Source organism: Sorex araneus, chromosome 4 (genome assembly GCF_027595985.1).
Source record: "Sorex araneus isolate mSorAra2 chromosome 4, mSorAra2.pri, whole genome shotgun sequence".
NCBI classification, from domain to species: Eukaryota; Metazoa; Chordata; class Mammalia; order Eulipotyphla; family Soricidae; genus Sorex; species Sorex araneus.
The window spans coordinates 43,907,054-43,925,416 of NC_073305.1; the positions used below are offsets into that span (position 1 = coordinate 43,907,054).

Genomic DNA, 18,363 nt, shown 5'->3' on the forward strand with positions numbered 1-18,363 from the left:
AATCCAAAGTATGACGGTTAAGAAGAATATGTTGTAAGAACAAATGAAATCTTAAACATACATTCAAGAGTATCATCAAGTTACATAGTACTGTGCAACTGGCTTAATATTTTACATAGGAGTGGAAAAGATAACAAGAAGGGGAAGAAATAACTTTATAGAATTAAAAATATTTGGCTACAGCATGAGTATAAAAGACCACATATATCTGAGGTAAGAATATCCCAAAGACTAATTCCAACCTTTATAATTACAGAAAAAAACTACCATGATATAAACAAAAATCACTTTCTCAGAACTTGAGGTTTTTAAGAAATTATTATTATGTCTTAGTAAAAAAAAAATCATCAACTAGAGTTGTCTCAAACAAATATGAACTGGTTCTACATCCCTATTCTCTCTGTATTTCTATGTAAAAGGTTTTTCTATATTTTGTATACTTGTCTTTACTTCCTCCTTCCTTTCTGACCCAGACATGGTACATGCTCTACTAGCAGTCTCCAAATACAAAAAGGACTTCTTCCAGGGATTCCTGTGTCCTCATGAAAAAGGCCTTAAATTAAAGTCTAATTCAGGTGACCATAAAGCATCTTTCTCCTTTGACTATAATTCCAATATTCACGTATTCTATCATAGCAGATTTATGATGAATCCTTCCTTGACTATCCAAAGGTCAGATTTTTTTTTTCATAAGGCTCAGTAAGTGATGAAAGAGTAGCATGAGTAAGAGGTCAGTGGGTTCAGTAAGAACTAAAACTGTCCCGTACATAAAGAAGGGTTTCAACACAGTAAACTAAGAATGTTGAAAATAAGCACAGTGCACACCAAACAAATTATTCATTTTACTTAGGCCAGTTTCATATTGGTTAAACTGTAGAATTAATGGGATAAGCTTTATGGTTATATTGGGGTAAAAGTACTCAAGTGTTCATCTTGCTGCAAATATATCTGTATTGGGTCTATCTGGTTGTTTTACATCTTGCAGCAAAAAGAACAGCCAGAAAAAGTAAACCCTAGGAAGTAACCTGTTCCCTCACTGGTTTTCAAGAACTGACTTCCAGTTTATTTACAATAAAAATGTACCACATCTCTCCTAGACTGATACATTTATTCATTTCTATGTTTACCCAAGATCCAGATTGGGTTTTCTGTAAAACAAACCTTGTACATCTTGCTACATTCTTTAACAAGAGATTATGTATTAATAGAAGGGTCCCAAATCTATTTTTTCCTCTTGATATATCGTCCAAAAGGAAATAAGCATTAAAAAACAGTACAATTTCAAAAACAATAATGAAACTGAGTACCAACCACCTTCATATAAGTCGTTTAACTGAACAGACTCAAAAATTAAAAAAGAAAAAAAAAATCAGGGCCAGAGCGATAATATACAGGTAGGCCACTTGCCTCGCACACAGCAGATCCAGGTACAATCCCCATCAACACATATGCTCCCCTGAGCGCAACAGGAAGTGATCCCTGAGCAAAGAGCTAGGAATAAGCCCTGAGCACAACTGAGTGTGGCCATTAAAAAAAAAGAAAAAAGAAACAAAAATTATTTCTGGGGCTGGAGCAATATAGCTGGTTGGGCATTTGCCTTGCATGCAGCCGACCTGGGTTCGATTCCCAGCATCCCATATGGTCCCCCAAGCATCGCCAGGAGTAGTTACTGAGTGCATGAGCCAGGAGTAACCCCTGTGCATTGCTGGATGTGACCCAAAAAGCAAAAATAAATAAATAAATAAAATTAAAATTCTACTTTTTATGAGAAATTATTAACTTAGTTTTCCTAATTTAAGTAATTTCTAGTATGTCCAAGAAAATTTCAATTATTTTAAACATTCATATTTTTCTTATGCAGACTTCTATGTAGTATTTAAAAACAAATCATACATGTTACTCAAATTCCTTGACAATTAAAAAAACACTTTGAATAACTGATTTCACTGTTGTGAACGCTTATCTTTTTTGTCATGAACACTTTTCTAATTGATGATGTGTATTAGTTCGGCAGATATACCTCTTGCCATGATATAGAGCATTCTGACACATTAATGATTGGCTGACAATAAGAAAAATCAGATTCCGTGTATTGCTAAGAAAATAGGCAAATTCAATTTAAAGTCTAAGGAACTCCAAACCTGAGTATTTCAGGTTAAAATTAACCAAAAGAAAAAAAGCTTTCTTACCTTTAAGTCTTTCCAACTGTCCAGGAGCCTGGTGGCCAAGTCACTTATATCTACTGTTTTATCTGGCTGTTCCTGGCTTCTCTCACTCTCCACATCAGATACACCCTCCTCTTCATCTTGGGATGGTGTTTCCTCAACAATAGGTTCTTCCAGTTTTGTGCCATTGCTCTCTTTAGGCTCTACTTCAGTGTCAACCTCTTGTTCAGATGTCGGTAACTTACTGGTCTCCACAGCCATTTCACTATCAACTTTAGATTCAGACAGCTGTTGTGTGAGTAGCTGTTGTGACTGTAACTCTTCCTCTTCCTCTACAGGGACATGTTCTAACTGATCAAGATCATCTTTGCCATCCTTGCCTTCGAGTTCACTGGTAGCATCAGATATTGCACTGTCCATGCTATTTTCACTAATAATTTTAAGTCTACGAAACATGAGCTTCTTTGGGGTGTCTGTCTCAGCTTCTGTGTTTAGCTTGGCAGAAGGATCAGGAGTGTTAAGTGGTGTGTGAGCACGAGATGTATTTTCACTGGAATAGCCATCTCCTTCACTCAACTGAGGAACAGCAGTCTTGGTCTGAGACCAACGTTGAATAATTGGAAGTACTTTGCTTTCTTCCAACATATTTTTAGTAGGAATTGGTAAATGTTCCAAAGTCTTTATAATCTGGTTAAACAAAATTTTAAAAATAAACAAAACACATCAGGTGACTTCAAATCACTGGATGAGGCTCAGCTAATTTCTGCCTTGAATAGTGAGAGCTTTTAAAAAAACCATCTTATTAAATTAAAACCAAAGTCTAATCACAGAAGAATTAAAATGTCATAACACTATTTTCTTTTTTTTTTTTTTCCATTTTGGGTCATACCTAGCGATGCACAAGGGTTATTCCTGGCTCTGCACTCAGGAATTACTCCTGGCGGTGCTCAGGGGACCATACAGGATGCTGAGAATTGAACCTGGGTCGGCCGCCTGCAAGGCAAACGCCTTACCCGCTGTGCTATCACTCCAGCCCCCTTTAAAAAAGAAAAAAAAAAAACTGTTGGGCCTATTTTTTTGGAGGGGCGTGGGGAGCCGAATTCACACAGTGGTACTCAGGCACTACTTATGATATTTGGGGAATCTAGGGTTTTCACATCCATAGCATGTCCTCAAGTTATTGTTGTGATCCCCAAATATTTTTAGTAAGACTAACCAGCAAGAATAAAATGTGAAAGAGGGGCCAGAGAGTGAGAGTACTTGCCTTGAAAGAGGGGTGACCTGGGTTCAATCCCCAGCACTGCCGGGAATGGTCCCTGAGATCAGAGCCAAGAGTAAGGCCTAAGCACAGCCAGGTTTCCACGAAAGTCAAAATAATAAAATAAAATGTGACAGAGAACTGCTCACAACATAAAGCAGAATTCACTAATATTTTCCACCTGCATAGTCCTTTGTTTTTTTTTTGCTTTTTGGGTCACACCCCGAAATGCTCAAGGGTTACTCCTGACTTTGCACTCAGGAATTACTCCTGGCAGTGCTGAGGGGACCATATGGGATGCTGGGATTTGAACCTGGGTCAGCTGTGTGCAAGGCAAATGCCCTACCCTCTATACTATCACTCCAGCCCCCCACCTGCATAGTTTTAAATATATATATACACTACTGAACCTCATCTGTAAATCTACTTTTGCTTATTTTTGTTTTGGGGCTACACCCAGTGGTGCTCAGGGGACTGTACTGGTGCCAGGGATTGAATTTAAGAGCAGCCTCAGGCAAGGCAAGTGCCCTACCCCCTGTACTATTGCTCTAGCCCCTGTAATCTATTGTTAAGAGGTTTCCCAAGTGGCTATGATATACACTTGGGAACTATGCGGCAACAGCACTGAAATGATCTATCACGTACACACACAGAAATATAGCTATTACCACGTTAGCTTTCATAGTTACATAACACAGAAATTCTCTTATTTTCATTCAGTAACCCACATCCCCTCAATTCAAAAAGTTCTTGCACAGTACTCCCAAGCCAGAGATATAATACAGCAGGTAGGGTGCTTGCCTTGCATGCTGCTGACCTGCATTTAATCCCTGGCATCCCAGATGGTCCCCCATGTACTTCCAGGAATAATCTCTAAGCATAACCTGGTGTGGCCCAAAACCAAAACAAAACAATTTTTAACCAAAAAAAAAAAAAAAAAAAAAACAATGTAGCTAAGTACTCCCCTATATAGTTCTACAGGAACGTTAAGGCTTATACAATATCTAATTACCAAACCTCCTGGGAGAATGATGAAGGCAAGCACAATCATTAATTTTACCATTTTCATGATTCTGGTTTTTGAAGTATGTTATTAAATGAATTTGGGATTATATTAGAAACTGTTATTAAAAATAACTAAATATAAGCCGTATTAGAAAACAGATTTTGGGCCAGAAAGATAGCTCAATGAGCTGGAGTGCATGCTCCAAATGCAACAGGCCCGGGTTTGATCCCAGCACATTGTTTTTCACCCCATACACTGTCAGGAAAAGAGGAAATAGTATTTCATGGGAAAGCAATCAACAACACAATTTCCACTAACAACACTGCCAACAAATCAAAGTAGAAAACATTATTTCATGGTAAAGTAATATCACAAATCCACTAACAATGCTAACAATGAAAAAAAATCACTCAGAATTTTTTCAAAGCATTTTTGGGGGAGGATGGGGACCTCTCAAATAATACTCAGGCAGCTCACCAGCAAGTCTCAGCCAACTGTGCTGGTGGTTTACACAACAGCCTAAGGATCTGTTGTGTTTCAGGCCCTGCAGTGCTGGGGATTACCAGTCAGGGCCACCCCTGTGATGCTGAAGAAAAAACAATTTTTCTTTCTTTCAAACTACTCTCTTGCCATCCAGATTTCAATGATAATTTTAGAACCTCAGAATTAAGGTTTCATGTAGTTAAGTCTATTTTTAGAACTAAACTTATAACTCTAAATTTAGAACTGTATTTGCAAATTAGATTTTTTAATATATCTTGTGCTCACACTTCCCAATCATGTCATACCAACTTTAAAAAAGAACTTTATGAGGCAATAGTGCAGCAAGTAGGGCACTTGCCTTACATGTGGCCAATCCGGGTTTGATCCCCACCAGAAGTGATCCCTGAGCAGAGCCAGGAGTAAGTCCTGAGCACCTCTGGGTGTGGACCATTCCTTAAAACAAACAAAAAATGGGGCTGGAGCGATAGCACAGCGGGTAGGGCGTTTGCCTTGCACGCGGCCGACCCGGGTTCGAATCCCAGCATCCCATATGGTCCCCTGAGCACCGCCAGGGGTGATTCCTGAGTGCATGAGCCAGGAGTGACCCCTGTGCATCGCCGGGTGTGACCCAAAAAGCAAAAAACAAACAAACAAAACAAAACAAAAAAAAAAGATACTATAAGGAAAACCATGGATATAACCTCACTGCTAACAAAATGTATATAAAATTTATAGTTACAAAATATTGGGATGATAAAATTATTTTATATCAGCAGCATACACAATGCTGAATTTATAATCGTCGTTATTATCACATAACCTCCTGCCTACACAAAATAGTGGTTCTAGAAACCAGGAAGTTGAATGTGGACTGACCTCTTCCTGCAGCTTTTGGTTACTTTCCCGGCCATCACCCAGTTCTGCCATCCAGATCCACAACAGAGACAGTCCATGACGTTCCAGAAAGGACTTCAGGCAAGATTGTGAGTGTGTGTTCTTCCAAAGGTGAAAGGAATCAGAATGCAAGAAATTGACAGTGGGAAGGAGACAATACCAGAAAGAGTATTAAAGAGGACCCACAAAAAAAAGAATAAGGAGTTTTATCATATTAATACACAAAAACAGAAATTCTATTTTTATTAACTCAACCAGAACTGTAGAACTATGAAAACTAGATAGTAAACTTTAACGTTACTAAAACTGTACAACTTTAGAAACTGTAAATCTTAGGGAACTGTATAAACATTAAGAACTTATTTATAATGAAAATTCTGAAAGCCAGGAAACAAATTTGAGTCACTATTTTTACTGAAAAAGAATTTATAAAAATTATTCTCTAGGGCTGGAGCAATAGCACAGAAGGTAGGGCTTTTTCTCTAGCACTTGGCTGACCCAAGCTCGATTCCCAGCATCCCATATGGTTCCTTGAGCACTGCCAGGAGTAATTCCTGAGTGCATGAGCCAGGAGTAACCTCTGTGCATCGCCAGCTGTGACCCCCCCCAAAAAAGCAAAATAAATAAATAAAATTATTTCTAGATATTTTTTTCTGTTCAGATACTAACAAAGAATTTTTTTTTTACTTAGCTTTTTTTTTATCATCATTTTTTAAAAAAAAATTTTCCAACTTGTGGGGGCTGGAGGAGTAGCACAGCGGGAGGGCATTTGCCTTGCACACAGCCAACCTGGGTTCAATTCCCAGCATCCCATATGGTCCCCTGAGCGCCGCCAGGGGTAATTCCTGAGTGCAGAGCCAGGAGTGACCCTTGTGCATTGCTGTGTGTGACTCAAAGAAAAAAAAATTTTCCAACTTGTGGCAATTATCACAAAGAGATTATAGTTAAAATTCAGTGCTTTGAAGTCCTCTAGTAAAAAATGGTCTGACATGCTAATGAGAAAACAAACTACATCAAGTATCATGAATTTTTACAAAAATAAAAATCCCACCATGTTCCTAATAAAACAAAGATGGCTTTCAAAATCACATCAAACACCATTTTAAAGCTAAATCACTTATTAGAATTATTTTTCTGTATTCTCTATTCCAAATTCTATATTAAACATCCCACCTTAAATTCAGAAACAGAAAGTAAGTTATCATCAGACTGTTCACCTGTATAAGCTCCAGACAGGTAAGTTTCTGCTCCAAAGTTTCAATTCTAACCATTAGTCGGGATAAACTGAGCACCTGGTTTTTATCAGAGAGACCCTCACCATTCTCCATCAGGGCTTCTAACTCTCCATCCACCTGCCACAACAGAGAAAAATATATGGTTATAAAACAACAGAAAAAATTCAATGAACCAATTTTTAACAGTTTGTTTTTGTCCTGGTGCTTGGGGGATACCCCTGGGTTATCTCTCTTGGCAGTATTCAGGGGACCAAAATGTAAGGAATCAAACCTAGAGCTCTAGGTTTCTTTTTCAAGCCTATGTTCTCTTGAACTTGTATTCCTCTCTTCCTCACATCTAAGTAAATTTCATTCAATAAAAATTATCTTTTGGAGGGGCTGGAGTGATAGCACAGCAGGTAGGGCGTTTGCCTTGCACGGGGCTGACCCGAGTTCGATTCCCAGCATCCCATATAGTCCCCCGAGCACCGCCAAGAGTGATTATTCCTGAGTGCAGAGCAAGGAGTGCCCCCTGAGCATTACCGGTTGTGGCCCGAAAAGCAAATAAATAAATAAATAAATAAATCTTTTGAAGTCAGAGAGGACACCTGCTTTGCATGTGGCTAACTTTGGTTTAATTCCCCCCATCAGATATAGTCCCGCAAAGCAGTGCTCTACCTAGTTCTCTGATCCTTCAAACCACTAAATTAACAATCAACCTAAAAGACACCCAACATCATCCTCAACACCATCTGTAATAAAAAAAACACAATTAAGAACACAGAGGGGCAGAGCAACAGTACAGCTGGTAGGGTATTTACATGCAACTGACTGAGGCTCAAGCCTTGGTACCACATATGGTTCCTCTAGTCCTGCCAGGAGTGATTCCTGAGTGCAGAGCAAGAGTAAGCCTTGAACATTACCAGGTGTACCTCTAATCCCCCGAAAAAGAAAACACAGTAAGAAACCATGCCACAATTGATTATTGTGGTAAATACGGAAAAACCTGATTAATATACCAAATTTAGACAAAGATGTAGGTCTACTTTTACTTGCTACTAAATAAAGTATAAACTGATGAGACCAGTTTGATTTATTCTGGTGTAGGGGTGAGCCTGTGACACATCAGAGAGTGCTCAGGGTTACTCTTGGCTCTGTACTCAGCAATCACTCCTGGCATTGCTCAGGGGACCAAATGTGGTGATGAGGATCAAATCCATGCTAACCATAAGTCAAGTGCTTTACTGATACACTTCTCTCCAGCCCTTGATGAAATCAATTTGAAAAACATTTCATTCACTCACCCAGTATTTACCAAGCACTTACTATATATCAAATGTAAGTATTAGGGCTAAAGAGGTTGCAGTGAATGAAAACAGAAACAACAAAAAAATAACTGCCAAAGAGCAAATTATACTATTTGTAAAGTACTTCAGAAAAAAAACAGATTAGTTTGCAAAGTATTTATATCTCTTATGCCTAACAACTGCACACTTAAGAGTAAATCCTAGGAAAACTACATGAATATAGATTCACAAAAATGTTTGCTGAACAACTTTTTAAAACAACAAAAAAAAACAACTGCAACAAATGAGTGTGGCAAGGTTGAATAAACTGAGATGTTCAAACAATTAATTACCATAGAGAGTGAAAGGAAATCAAGTATAGCTAAATGTCAATCTTACAAATACAATGCTACGTAAACAAAAGATGTTGAGAAGATTACACACTGTATAAATCAATTTTAATGCACTTCAAAATAGTTTTTGGATTACAGAGAAATCCCAAACAGCAAAATTAGCCAGGTTTGCACTAGGCATGTGTGGTACTACCAGGAATCAAAGTACCACTGCTGTCCCCAATGCTCCCTGAAAATTTTCATTTTAAAAAGGATAGAATAGGGGTGGGGAAAAATAGTTCAATAGGCTGGAGCACACACTTTGCACGCACGAGGTCCAGGTTTAATCCCAGAGGCCTCATGGTCCCCTAAGTGATGCAGAGTATGACTCCTGAATAGAGAATTAGAAGTAGCCTGGAGCATCACTAGGTGTGCCCCAGAACAAACCAAAATCGAACATTAAGACACAAAATTCAAAATAGTGATAAACTCTGGGATATAGATAGGAACAGGAAGCAGAGAAGTAAGTATTTTATAATTATATATAATTGTTAAGAAATAACTGAATCACTATGAGTTACACAGTTACAAACTTGGTCATGATTGGGTTTTAGTCATACGATGTTCCAAAATCCATCCCTTCACCAGTGTACATTTCCTACCACCAATGTCATAAAATTATGCTATAGCATATAATTATGCTAGAGTTTACAAATATCTTTGTACATTTCAAACCTTACATTTAAATAACAAGTAGCAAAAAAAATCAATATACTCCAGATTATTCTGTAGTTATGTTGCAATATAAAAAGAACTTAGTATAGGGGAAATAAAATTAATTCATGTAAACAATAAAGTGTTAACCATACTGGGAGGGAAAATAAGTACCCAGGACTTATTCTTAGCTCAGGGGTCACTCTTGGTAGTGTTTGGGGATTCTGGGGATGGAACTGAGGTCAGCTTCACATAAGGCAAGCACCATAACCCCTGATATCTCTCTGACCCCTAAATGTTAACCATATTAATATTTTTGAAAAGATAAAAGGCTATGAAAAGAAGGGAGTAGTTAAACTGAAAAGTCACCAGAACTGAATTCACAGAAGTTGATTTGAAATTGATAAGATAAAAAAAGGAGAAAAGTGATCCAGTAGTATAGAAGGAAAATTTTAATCAAAAGGAAAAGGGGAATCGTTTGATCTCAAATATTCAGTCTGACTGGAATGGATAAAATATGGCTAAGAAGTGGGAAGGTGGTGGGGCGGGGGGAGAAGAAGAGCTATTTTTTAAAAAGGCCAGAGAGATAGTACAAAGGTTAAGGCACTTTCCTTGAATGCAGCCTACCCTGGTTTCAATTCCCAATACCACATGGTACCCTGAGTACTGCCAGAAATGATCCAAAACCATACTCCCCCAGCACTGCAAAAAAAGGGCTCGTGTTAAGAGTTAGGATCTAATACAGAGGGTTTTAGATGATTAATCAAAGGAATCCAGAACCATTAATACTTGAAAATAATTAGTGAAGCAGTTATAGAATGAAATCTAGACAAGATAATGAAGGAGAGGGGTGGGCTGAGAGGGGGCATACTCTCCCTTTTCAATAATTTGGCTTTTTGGCTGAGTTGTCTTTAATGAGCCTTAAGCACGAGGTGCCTGCGACTGCTCCCAGCAATGTTGGGGAACCATAAAGTCTTAAGAATTGAACCCAGGGCTTCACATGTGCAAAGTGTGCTCAACTAATGAGTCACAAATCCCCAGTTCTAAACACAATTCTTAACAATTCTTAGTGTTTTCTGATAAAATGTAGCAATCATCTGTTTAGTAAAGAAACAGGTCTATTTTTATTTTGGGTTTTGGGGCCACACCCAGTTGTGTTCAGGACTTATTCCTGGTGGGCTCAGAGTGCAAAGGATTAAACCCAGTTTAGCCACTTGCAATGACATGCCTCTCCCCACTATACTATCTCTCTGGCCCAAAGACCTATGCAACCACACTTGGGTTAAGAAGAAAAAAAAAAAACCCACAAAGAACTGGGACTGGAAAGATAGTACAGCAGGTAGGAAGTTTGTCATACAAGCAGCCTACTCAGACTGGATCCCTAGTATCTCACCAGCAGTGAGCCCTGAGCAGAGAGCCAAGACTAATCCCCAAGTTTCTGCAGGTATGGCCCCACCCACCAAAAAAAATTTCACAGCATTCGTTAAGTGTGTATCCTTCCTTGTAACACATCTGTTCTAGATGTATCTCCTAAAATTTTGTATATTTTGTTTTGTTGGGCCACACTCAGCAATGATCAGGGTTACTCCTGCTCTGTGCTCAGGGATCACTACTCACGGTGCTTGAGGAATCATATGGAATATGAGGGACTGAACTTGGGTCGGCCCCAAGCAAATCAAGCGCCCTACCTGCTGTACTATCTCACTCCAGCCCCTCATTTTGTCTATTTTGATTGTTATGTTGAAATAAAATCGTATCACTGTCATCCCATTGTTCATCGATCTGCTTGAGCGGGCACCAGTAACGTCTCTATTTGCGCCTGTCGCGTGCTAGTGTAGCCCGATGGCGTATTGAGGGCTCTTTCAGGATCAGGTGAGTGAGGACCTTCGTTGTTACTGTTTTTGGCATATCAAGTACATCACGGGTAGCTTACCAGGGGGCGCCACACTCTTAAAACCATATGTGGTATCTGGTTTAGAACCCAGATCAGCTGTATGGAAGGCAAGAGCCTTCTTAACCTATTATACTAACTCCACAGCTTTGGACCAAATTTTTATTTTCATTATTTTTTTTTTTTCATTTAACTGTACCTCCTGAGTTACCCATATCGTTGTCTACAGCCATGGTTTCTACATTTTCTTAATCTTAAAAGTATTTACATAACTTATTTATGCTCACACTGGATAGCTGAGTTTTCATTCTATGCTCATGAAAGCAATAATGCTATGACTCCTGATAAAATACTGTAGCAGGTTTCCCTTTTGTTCTGTAACATACACAAGTGTGCAACTAGTGGCTTATATATGTCCATTCATCTTCAATAAGTAACAAATTTTTTTTTTTTTTGGGTCACACCCGGTGATGCACAGGGGTCACTCCTGGCTCTTCACTCAGGAATTACCCCTGGCGGTGCTCAGGGGATCATATAGGATGCTGGGATTCGAACCCGGGTCGGCCGCATGCAAGGCAAATGCCCTACCTGCTATGCTATCACTCCAGCCCCGTAACAAAGTTTTTTCAAAAGTTGTTAAATTCATTTATACCACCACCAGCACTGTACGAGATCACCTGCTGTTCTTGTGTACCATTAGACTAAATTTTTACCTATCTTGTGAATGTGTGGATGATATTCCTCTGATTATTAATGATGCTGAATAAATTTTCATGTTTATTGAGTAGTTAGCTATCTATGGGAGCTGTTTAATTTTCCTTTGTGTAGGTTTTTTTTTCATAATTACTATCAACTCTAAATATATTATGGACCCAGATACTTGTTTGCTGTACTTTGAATAGTTCAGATCATTTCCAATCTGTATGTTACAAATTACAAATCACAAACTTGTGACTAAGGGACTTACTATTACATCTCTATCAAATAATCACTAAGTTTGTAACATATTCAACAAGAACAATCAATCACCTGTCTTTAAGCATCACATAGATGTAAATCATAACAGCAAGAAATTAATGCATAATCAAAGTCTACACAGGGGATGCAGGATAAAATGCCATTAATGGTTTCCTTTTTCCCCTCCTTAATTTCTATTTTTGGGCCACACCCAGATTACTCCTGGTTCTATGCTTAGGGACCATATGGGTCACAACAATTTCTTATAAATAAAAGTTATAGTTTGTGAATTTTGTTAATAGTTAAGATTGTTAAAAGTTAAGGGGCTGAAGAGATAGTACAGTGGGTAGAGTGCTTGCCTTGCATGCAGCTGACCCACATTTAATCCCTGGACATCCCATATGGTCCCCCAAGCACTGCCAGGACTGATTACTGAGTGCAGAGCCAGCAGTCACTCCTGAGCATTGTCAGGTATGGCCCAACAAACAAACAAAAAAACAAACAAAAAATAATAAAAGAAACCTTGGCCAGGGTAACAGTTCAAAGGATTGGAACATATCTTTCATGCATCAGGTCCTGAGTCTGATCATAGCACCAGAGGGTGTGGCCTGGTGTCCCCCTAGCAGTATTCCCAGAGCCCTGAGCAGCAGTGGGGAGAAACCCCCTTCAATAAAAGCAATTTTGATGAAAGTGAAAAAAAAAAAAAAAAGGGAAAATATTTCCTAGTACTTAAGGTGAGTCAGCTATGACCTAGTAATTCCACCTCCAAGAATAAACATAATAAAATATAAACATGGCTATAGATAATGGATATGGCAGAGCATCTTTCTTACCTGCCTTATATGTATGAGACCCTGTGTTCGATTGTCAGAATCAAAACAAAGGCACATGCAAGTCAGACATGTATTAAAAATTATAAGATTGGCCTAAGAGATAGTACAACAGGTAGGGTGTTTGCCTTGCACATGGATGACCCACCTTGTATGCCTGGTACCCCATATAGTCAGCCTACCAGGAATAATGCCCTTTCAGGTCTATCCCCCGCCCCTGCTCCCACTCCTCCCCTCAAAAAAAGGATCATGAGATTTAGGAGACAGAAAGACAGTACAGGTATTATGCAGCTGAACCGTTCAATCTCCAGTACATCCTCCTCTACCTCCAGCCCAGCACCAGAAGGAATATATCCCCAAGCACAGAGCCAGAGTGGTCCCAGATTCAAACACAGTTCAAAAACCCAGTTTTCCCCCATACCCTGTCTAGAAAACAAAATTTTAAAAAAAGAACTAAGATTAAGAACAAAGAACTAGAAACAAAAATATTAGTCTGGGCTTAATAAACAACCTATTAATCATTATATTTTTATCTTCTCCTCCAATCCTACCTTCTGTTTTCTCATCTAAATACTGTCATTTATAGTCCCAAATAAAAACTTTTCTGAAAAGCCCAGGAATGGAAAAGAATCACAGAGCAATTTCTGACCGACATCTCTAGTCTCCTAGCCCCTTTCCCAGTGTTCAAAGGTCTGGGGTCAGGCTGGAAAATGTGCATTTTTACCACAGACCACACCAAAAATGGTTTTGGTTGAGAAAAACTGTTATGGTGAAGTATTCTTAGAAAAGAGGAAAAGTAGTATTTAAGACACCAAGTCCTTGTCCCAGCTCTTTTAGTAATTTAGCAACACTAATCCTCTCAGCTCTATTAGGAACTCAGGTGAGCCAGGATAGGAAAACAAGGCTATCAACTACTTCCCTAACATACTAAATTAAAAACAAAAAAAGATAAAATATAAAGTCTTAGACTTTTCCATTCTCATTCTTGGATTCTTTATAACCTCTCATAAATAATTGTACACTCCAAAGATGGTTTTCAGAACTATTTCAAAGAACAGTTACAAACTTAAGTATTCCAAAGAAAAGACAACCCATATTAAAGTATAGATTAAAAAATATGAATTCATGATTTATGTGAATAAATCAAAGTGAACAACATATAATTTGTTCTTAGCTTGTAAAAAAGCCTAATTTTCAAGATTAATACCAAATTTTAATTTCTATGTACCAGATATAAAAGTATTAGTCAGGGCTGGAGCGATAGCACAGCGGGTAGGGCGTTTGCTTTGCACGCGGCCGACCCGGGTTCTAATCCCAGCATTCCATATGGTCCCCTGAGCACCGCCAGGGGTAATTCCTGAGTGAAGAGCCAGGAGTAACCCCTGTGCATCGCTGGGTGTGACCCAAAAGCAAAAAAAAAAAAAAAAAAAAAGTATTAGTCAAGGCTGGGAGACAGTTCAAATGGACAGCGCACATGCTTCTTATGCAGGAGAACCAGGTTTGATCCCTAGCACTGCCTGGTGCCCTGAGTATTCAAAAGTCAAAAAACCTAAGCATGCTTTCTTTTCATTCATATCTATTTTATTGCGATTCTAAATTTCTCTGGCTATAGACTGCAAAATTCAACCTTAAAAGTCACCTCACTTCTTAAAATGTATTTTATAAAAGCTGAAATGTGAAAGGAACACTTACTGAATCCTTTTTACGAGATCGATCCTTCTTCATTTTCCCTCCTGCTGCTCTGATGCTTACTCTGTTTTCTCCTCCCAGGTAACCCCGGCAATTAGCTGACCCACAGAAACATTTCTGAGCTTCTTTTCTGTTCAAAAACATAGATGAATGTGATAAGTTATGTGAAATTTAAGCATATAAAAATGTAGACATAAAACAACTGCACACAAGACAGAAGTCAATCCAGTCAAAACAAACATACCTGCTACCAAGTAAGGAAAATGATAAAAATTCTTTTAAAAATTATGGTCCAGGGGCTGGTGAAATAGTACTGCCTTGCATGCAGTCAATCTGGGTTCAATCTCTGACACCCCATATTGTCCCCCAGCACTACCAGAAGTAATCTCTTGAGTGCAGAATCACGAGTAAGGCCAAGCACTGCTGGGTGTAGGTCCTGACTTCCCCCACAAAAAAATTATGGCCCAGAGATACAGTACAGCAAGTAAGTGCTTATCTTTCCTGCAGCTGACCTGGATTCAATTCCCAGCACCGTATACTGTCTCATGAGCAGTGCCAGGAGTGACTCATGAGTACAGCCATATAACCAAAAAGATACAAATATTCATTCATGGGGCTGGAGCAATAGCACAGCGGGAAGGCGTTTGCCTTGCACTCAGTCGACCCGGGTTCGATTCCCAGTATCCCATATGGTCCCCTGAGCACCACCAGGGGTAATTCCTGAGTGCAGAGCCAGGAGTAACCACTGTGTATTGCCAGGTATGACCCAAAAAAGAAACAACAACAACAACAACAACAAATATTCATTCATGGGCCCAAGGAGACAGAAGAGTGGGTAAGCCTTGCCTGAGTTGAATTCCCGGCACCACATATGGTACCCCAATCACTAACAGGAATAATCCTGAGCAATTAGGTATTGCCCAAATCCCGGACAAAAGGAATGAATGAATGAATGAATGAATGAATGAATGAATGAATAAGATCCATTCTTGGGCTGCAGAGACACATCAATGAGAGGCCTGTATGTAATCTCCAGCAACATCCATTCCCCTAACATTGCTGTGAGTAAATCCCTAGCATGTCAGGTGTGGCCAGTAATGTTTACATGAGGCTCTGGTTTGGGGGGATGGGTGGACTTTTTTTTGGGTCACACCCAGTAATGCTCAGGAGTTACTCCTGGCTCTGCACTCCAGAATTATACTTGACAATACTTGAGGGACCACAACGGACGGTGGGAATCGAACCTAGGTCGGCCGTGTGCAAGGCAAACACCCTATCTGCTGTACTATTACTCCGGCCCCATGGGTGGATTTTTTGAGGGGTGAGAAACACCTGGTAGTGCTCATGGATTACTCCTGGCTCTGTACTGAGAGATCACTCCTGATGGGCTTGGGGGACCAGAGTGTGTGTCAGGGATCAAACCTGGTCAGTTGTGTGCAAGGTAAAATGCCCTAACCACTGTACTAACCACTCCCCAAGGATCTGAGTTGAACTCTCAGCGCTACAAAAAAGAAGTATTTCTTTTCCAATCTTCCTTTATTATTCAGAGAAAACCAGCCAAGAAGTTAATGAGCAATTTTTCCATTTCATTAGGATTTATGCCTTATGACAGCGGTAGGGCATTCGCCTTTCACGTGGCAGACCCGTGTTCGATTCCTCCGCCCCTCTCAGAGAGCCCGGCAAGCTACCGAGAGTATAGAGCCCACACGACAGAGCCTGGCAACCTACCGTGTCATATTGGATATGCCAAAAACAGTAACAATAAGTCTCACAATGAGATATGTTACTGGTGCCCGCTCAAACAAACCAATGAGCAACAGGCTGACAGTGACAGTGTAGAAACAATTGTAAACATAACATCTAGTAACAAAACTGCTTAAATAATTTCACAATTATTTACAAGTAAATGCTTGACAAACAGAACTAAGTATATTATTATAAGGAGCATGCAGAGATTATGAGACTGACGCGCTGTCTACTGTGCTAAGGAGGCAACACTTATACATAGATTATACATAGATTATAAAATGCAGTAGTACAGAATATTACAGAATATGTAAGTACTAAAGTCATTACATAAATAAGAGAGCAATAGTAACTAGGGTAATAAAATTAACTAGTCAAAAAAAGTTATGTTGAAGAAACAGGTATTGAAACATGATATGACTAAAAATCAAATAATGAACAAATCTGTACTTTGTAACTGTTTCTCACTATGATTCAATTAATTAAAAGTAAGAAAAAAAGAAAAGAAAGGGAGGGAAAAAGGGAAGGAAGGAAGGAAGGGAGGGAGGGAGCGAGGGAAGGAGGGAGGGTTTAGAGAGATAGTACAGCAGGTAGGGTGTTTGCCTCGCACGCAGCCAACTGAGGTTTGATCCCCAGCATCCCATGTGGTCCCCCAAGCACCACCAGGAGTAATTCCTGAGTGCAGAGCCAGGAAGAACCCCTGAGCATCGCTGGGTGTGACCCAAAGAGAAAAAAAAAAAAGAAAAGAAAAGAAACAAAATAATGGTGACCCTTGAGAGCAGAGTCAGGAGTTAAGTCCTGAGGACTGAGCACCATTAAGTGTGATCCAAAAACCAAAAATCAAGAGAGAGAGAGAGAAAAGCAGGTAATCAAAGAATTAACCACCTGACTTGCGCTTATTTCTGACTTTGCCCTCAGGGATCACTCATGACAATGCTCAGGGCATACATGGTGTCTCGGATTGAACCAGATTGAGCATGTTTGTCCCATGCAAGGGAAGTATACTACCTATTCCTCTCGGATCTTAATTATTATTTGACAGTTGTCCTGAATAATGACCATCTGATTAATTTCTAATATGAAAAAAACTTCAGTGCTAAGTTCTGAAATAGAAGCATGGAATAGGGGCTGGAGAAATAGTACAGCAGCGAAGATGCTTGTCTTGCATGCAGCTGATCCAGGTTCAATCCCTGGCACTGCATATGATTGATCCCCTGAGCTTATTAAGTGCAAAGCCAGGAGTCACCCATGAGCACTGCAGAACAACAGAAATTATAAGCAGAACAACAGAAACTATAAGTGATTCTTAAACACTTTCAATGTCATATGTGATACAAAACTCTGGATAGAGAATTAAATCCCTGTCATATGACTGCAGGAAAGGTACTAATATATCCAGAAAACTGTGTGCTCTCAGATTATATCAGAAGCTAACAATTCAGATAGTAGTCCAACTTAAAAAAAATTAGACTATTAGGGGCTGGAGAGATAGTCCAACAGGAAGGGTGCTTTCCTTGCACATATTGGCCTGGGTTTGATCCTAGGCACCTGCTATGGTCCACAGAGCCTTTTCCAGTAGTGATCCCTGAGCACAGAATCAGAAATAACCCCTTAGCAGGTGTGGCCCCAAAAATGAAGTTAGATATTCTGGGCCAGAAATGTGGTTCAGTAGTAGAACACTTGGCCTTATAAGTCTGCAATCTTGGGTTCAATTCCAGGCTTTGCAACCACCCGCCCCTGCCCAATAAAAGGAGACCAGAGAGACAGTATAGGGAGGTTAAGGTGCATGTGGACAATCCAGGTTCAAATCTCCTGATACCATACAGAACACTGCCAAGGATCACTCCTGAGCACAAAGCCAGGAATAACCTCTGAATACCACTAAGTATGGTCCAAAA

The 18,363-nt window shown here is 39.5% G+C and overlaps 1 protein-coding gene across 5 annotated transcripts in view; it reads right to left on the reverse strand.

The window, feature by feature from the left end:
• The window catches only part of SETD2 (SET domain containing 2, histone lysine methyltransferase), a 121,729-nt gene that overhangs the window by 48,880 nt on the left and 54,486 nt on the right, over nt 1–18,363 (reverse strand). For all 5 annotated transcript variants that reach the window (XR_008629740.1, XR_008629739.1, XR_008629741.1 and 2 more), the window contains exons 9-12: nt 14,723–14,849; nt 7,024–7,158; nt 5,789–5,908; nt 2,190–2,852 (exon numbers count right to left, since the gene is read on the reverse strand). Coding sequence is in view for 2 of the 5 variants with exons in the window: in XM_055134567.1 (XP_054990542.1) it covers nt 2,190–2,852; nt 5,789–5,908; nt 7,024–7,158; nt 14,723–14,849 (1,045 nt within the window). In the remaining 3 variants the exon portion in view is untranslated. The remainder of the gene's footprint in view (nt 1–2,189; nt 2,853–5,788; nt 5,909–7,023; nt 7,159–14,722; nt 14,850–18,363) is intronic.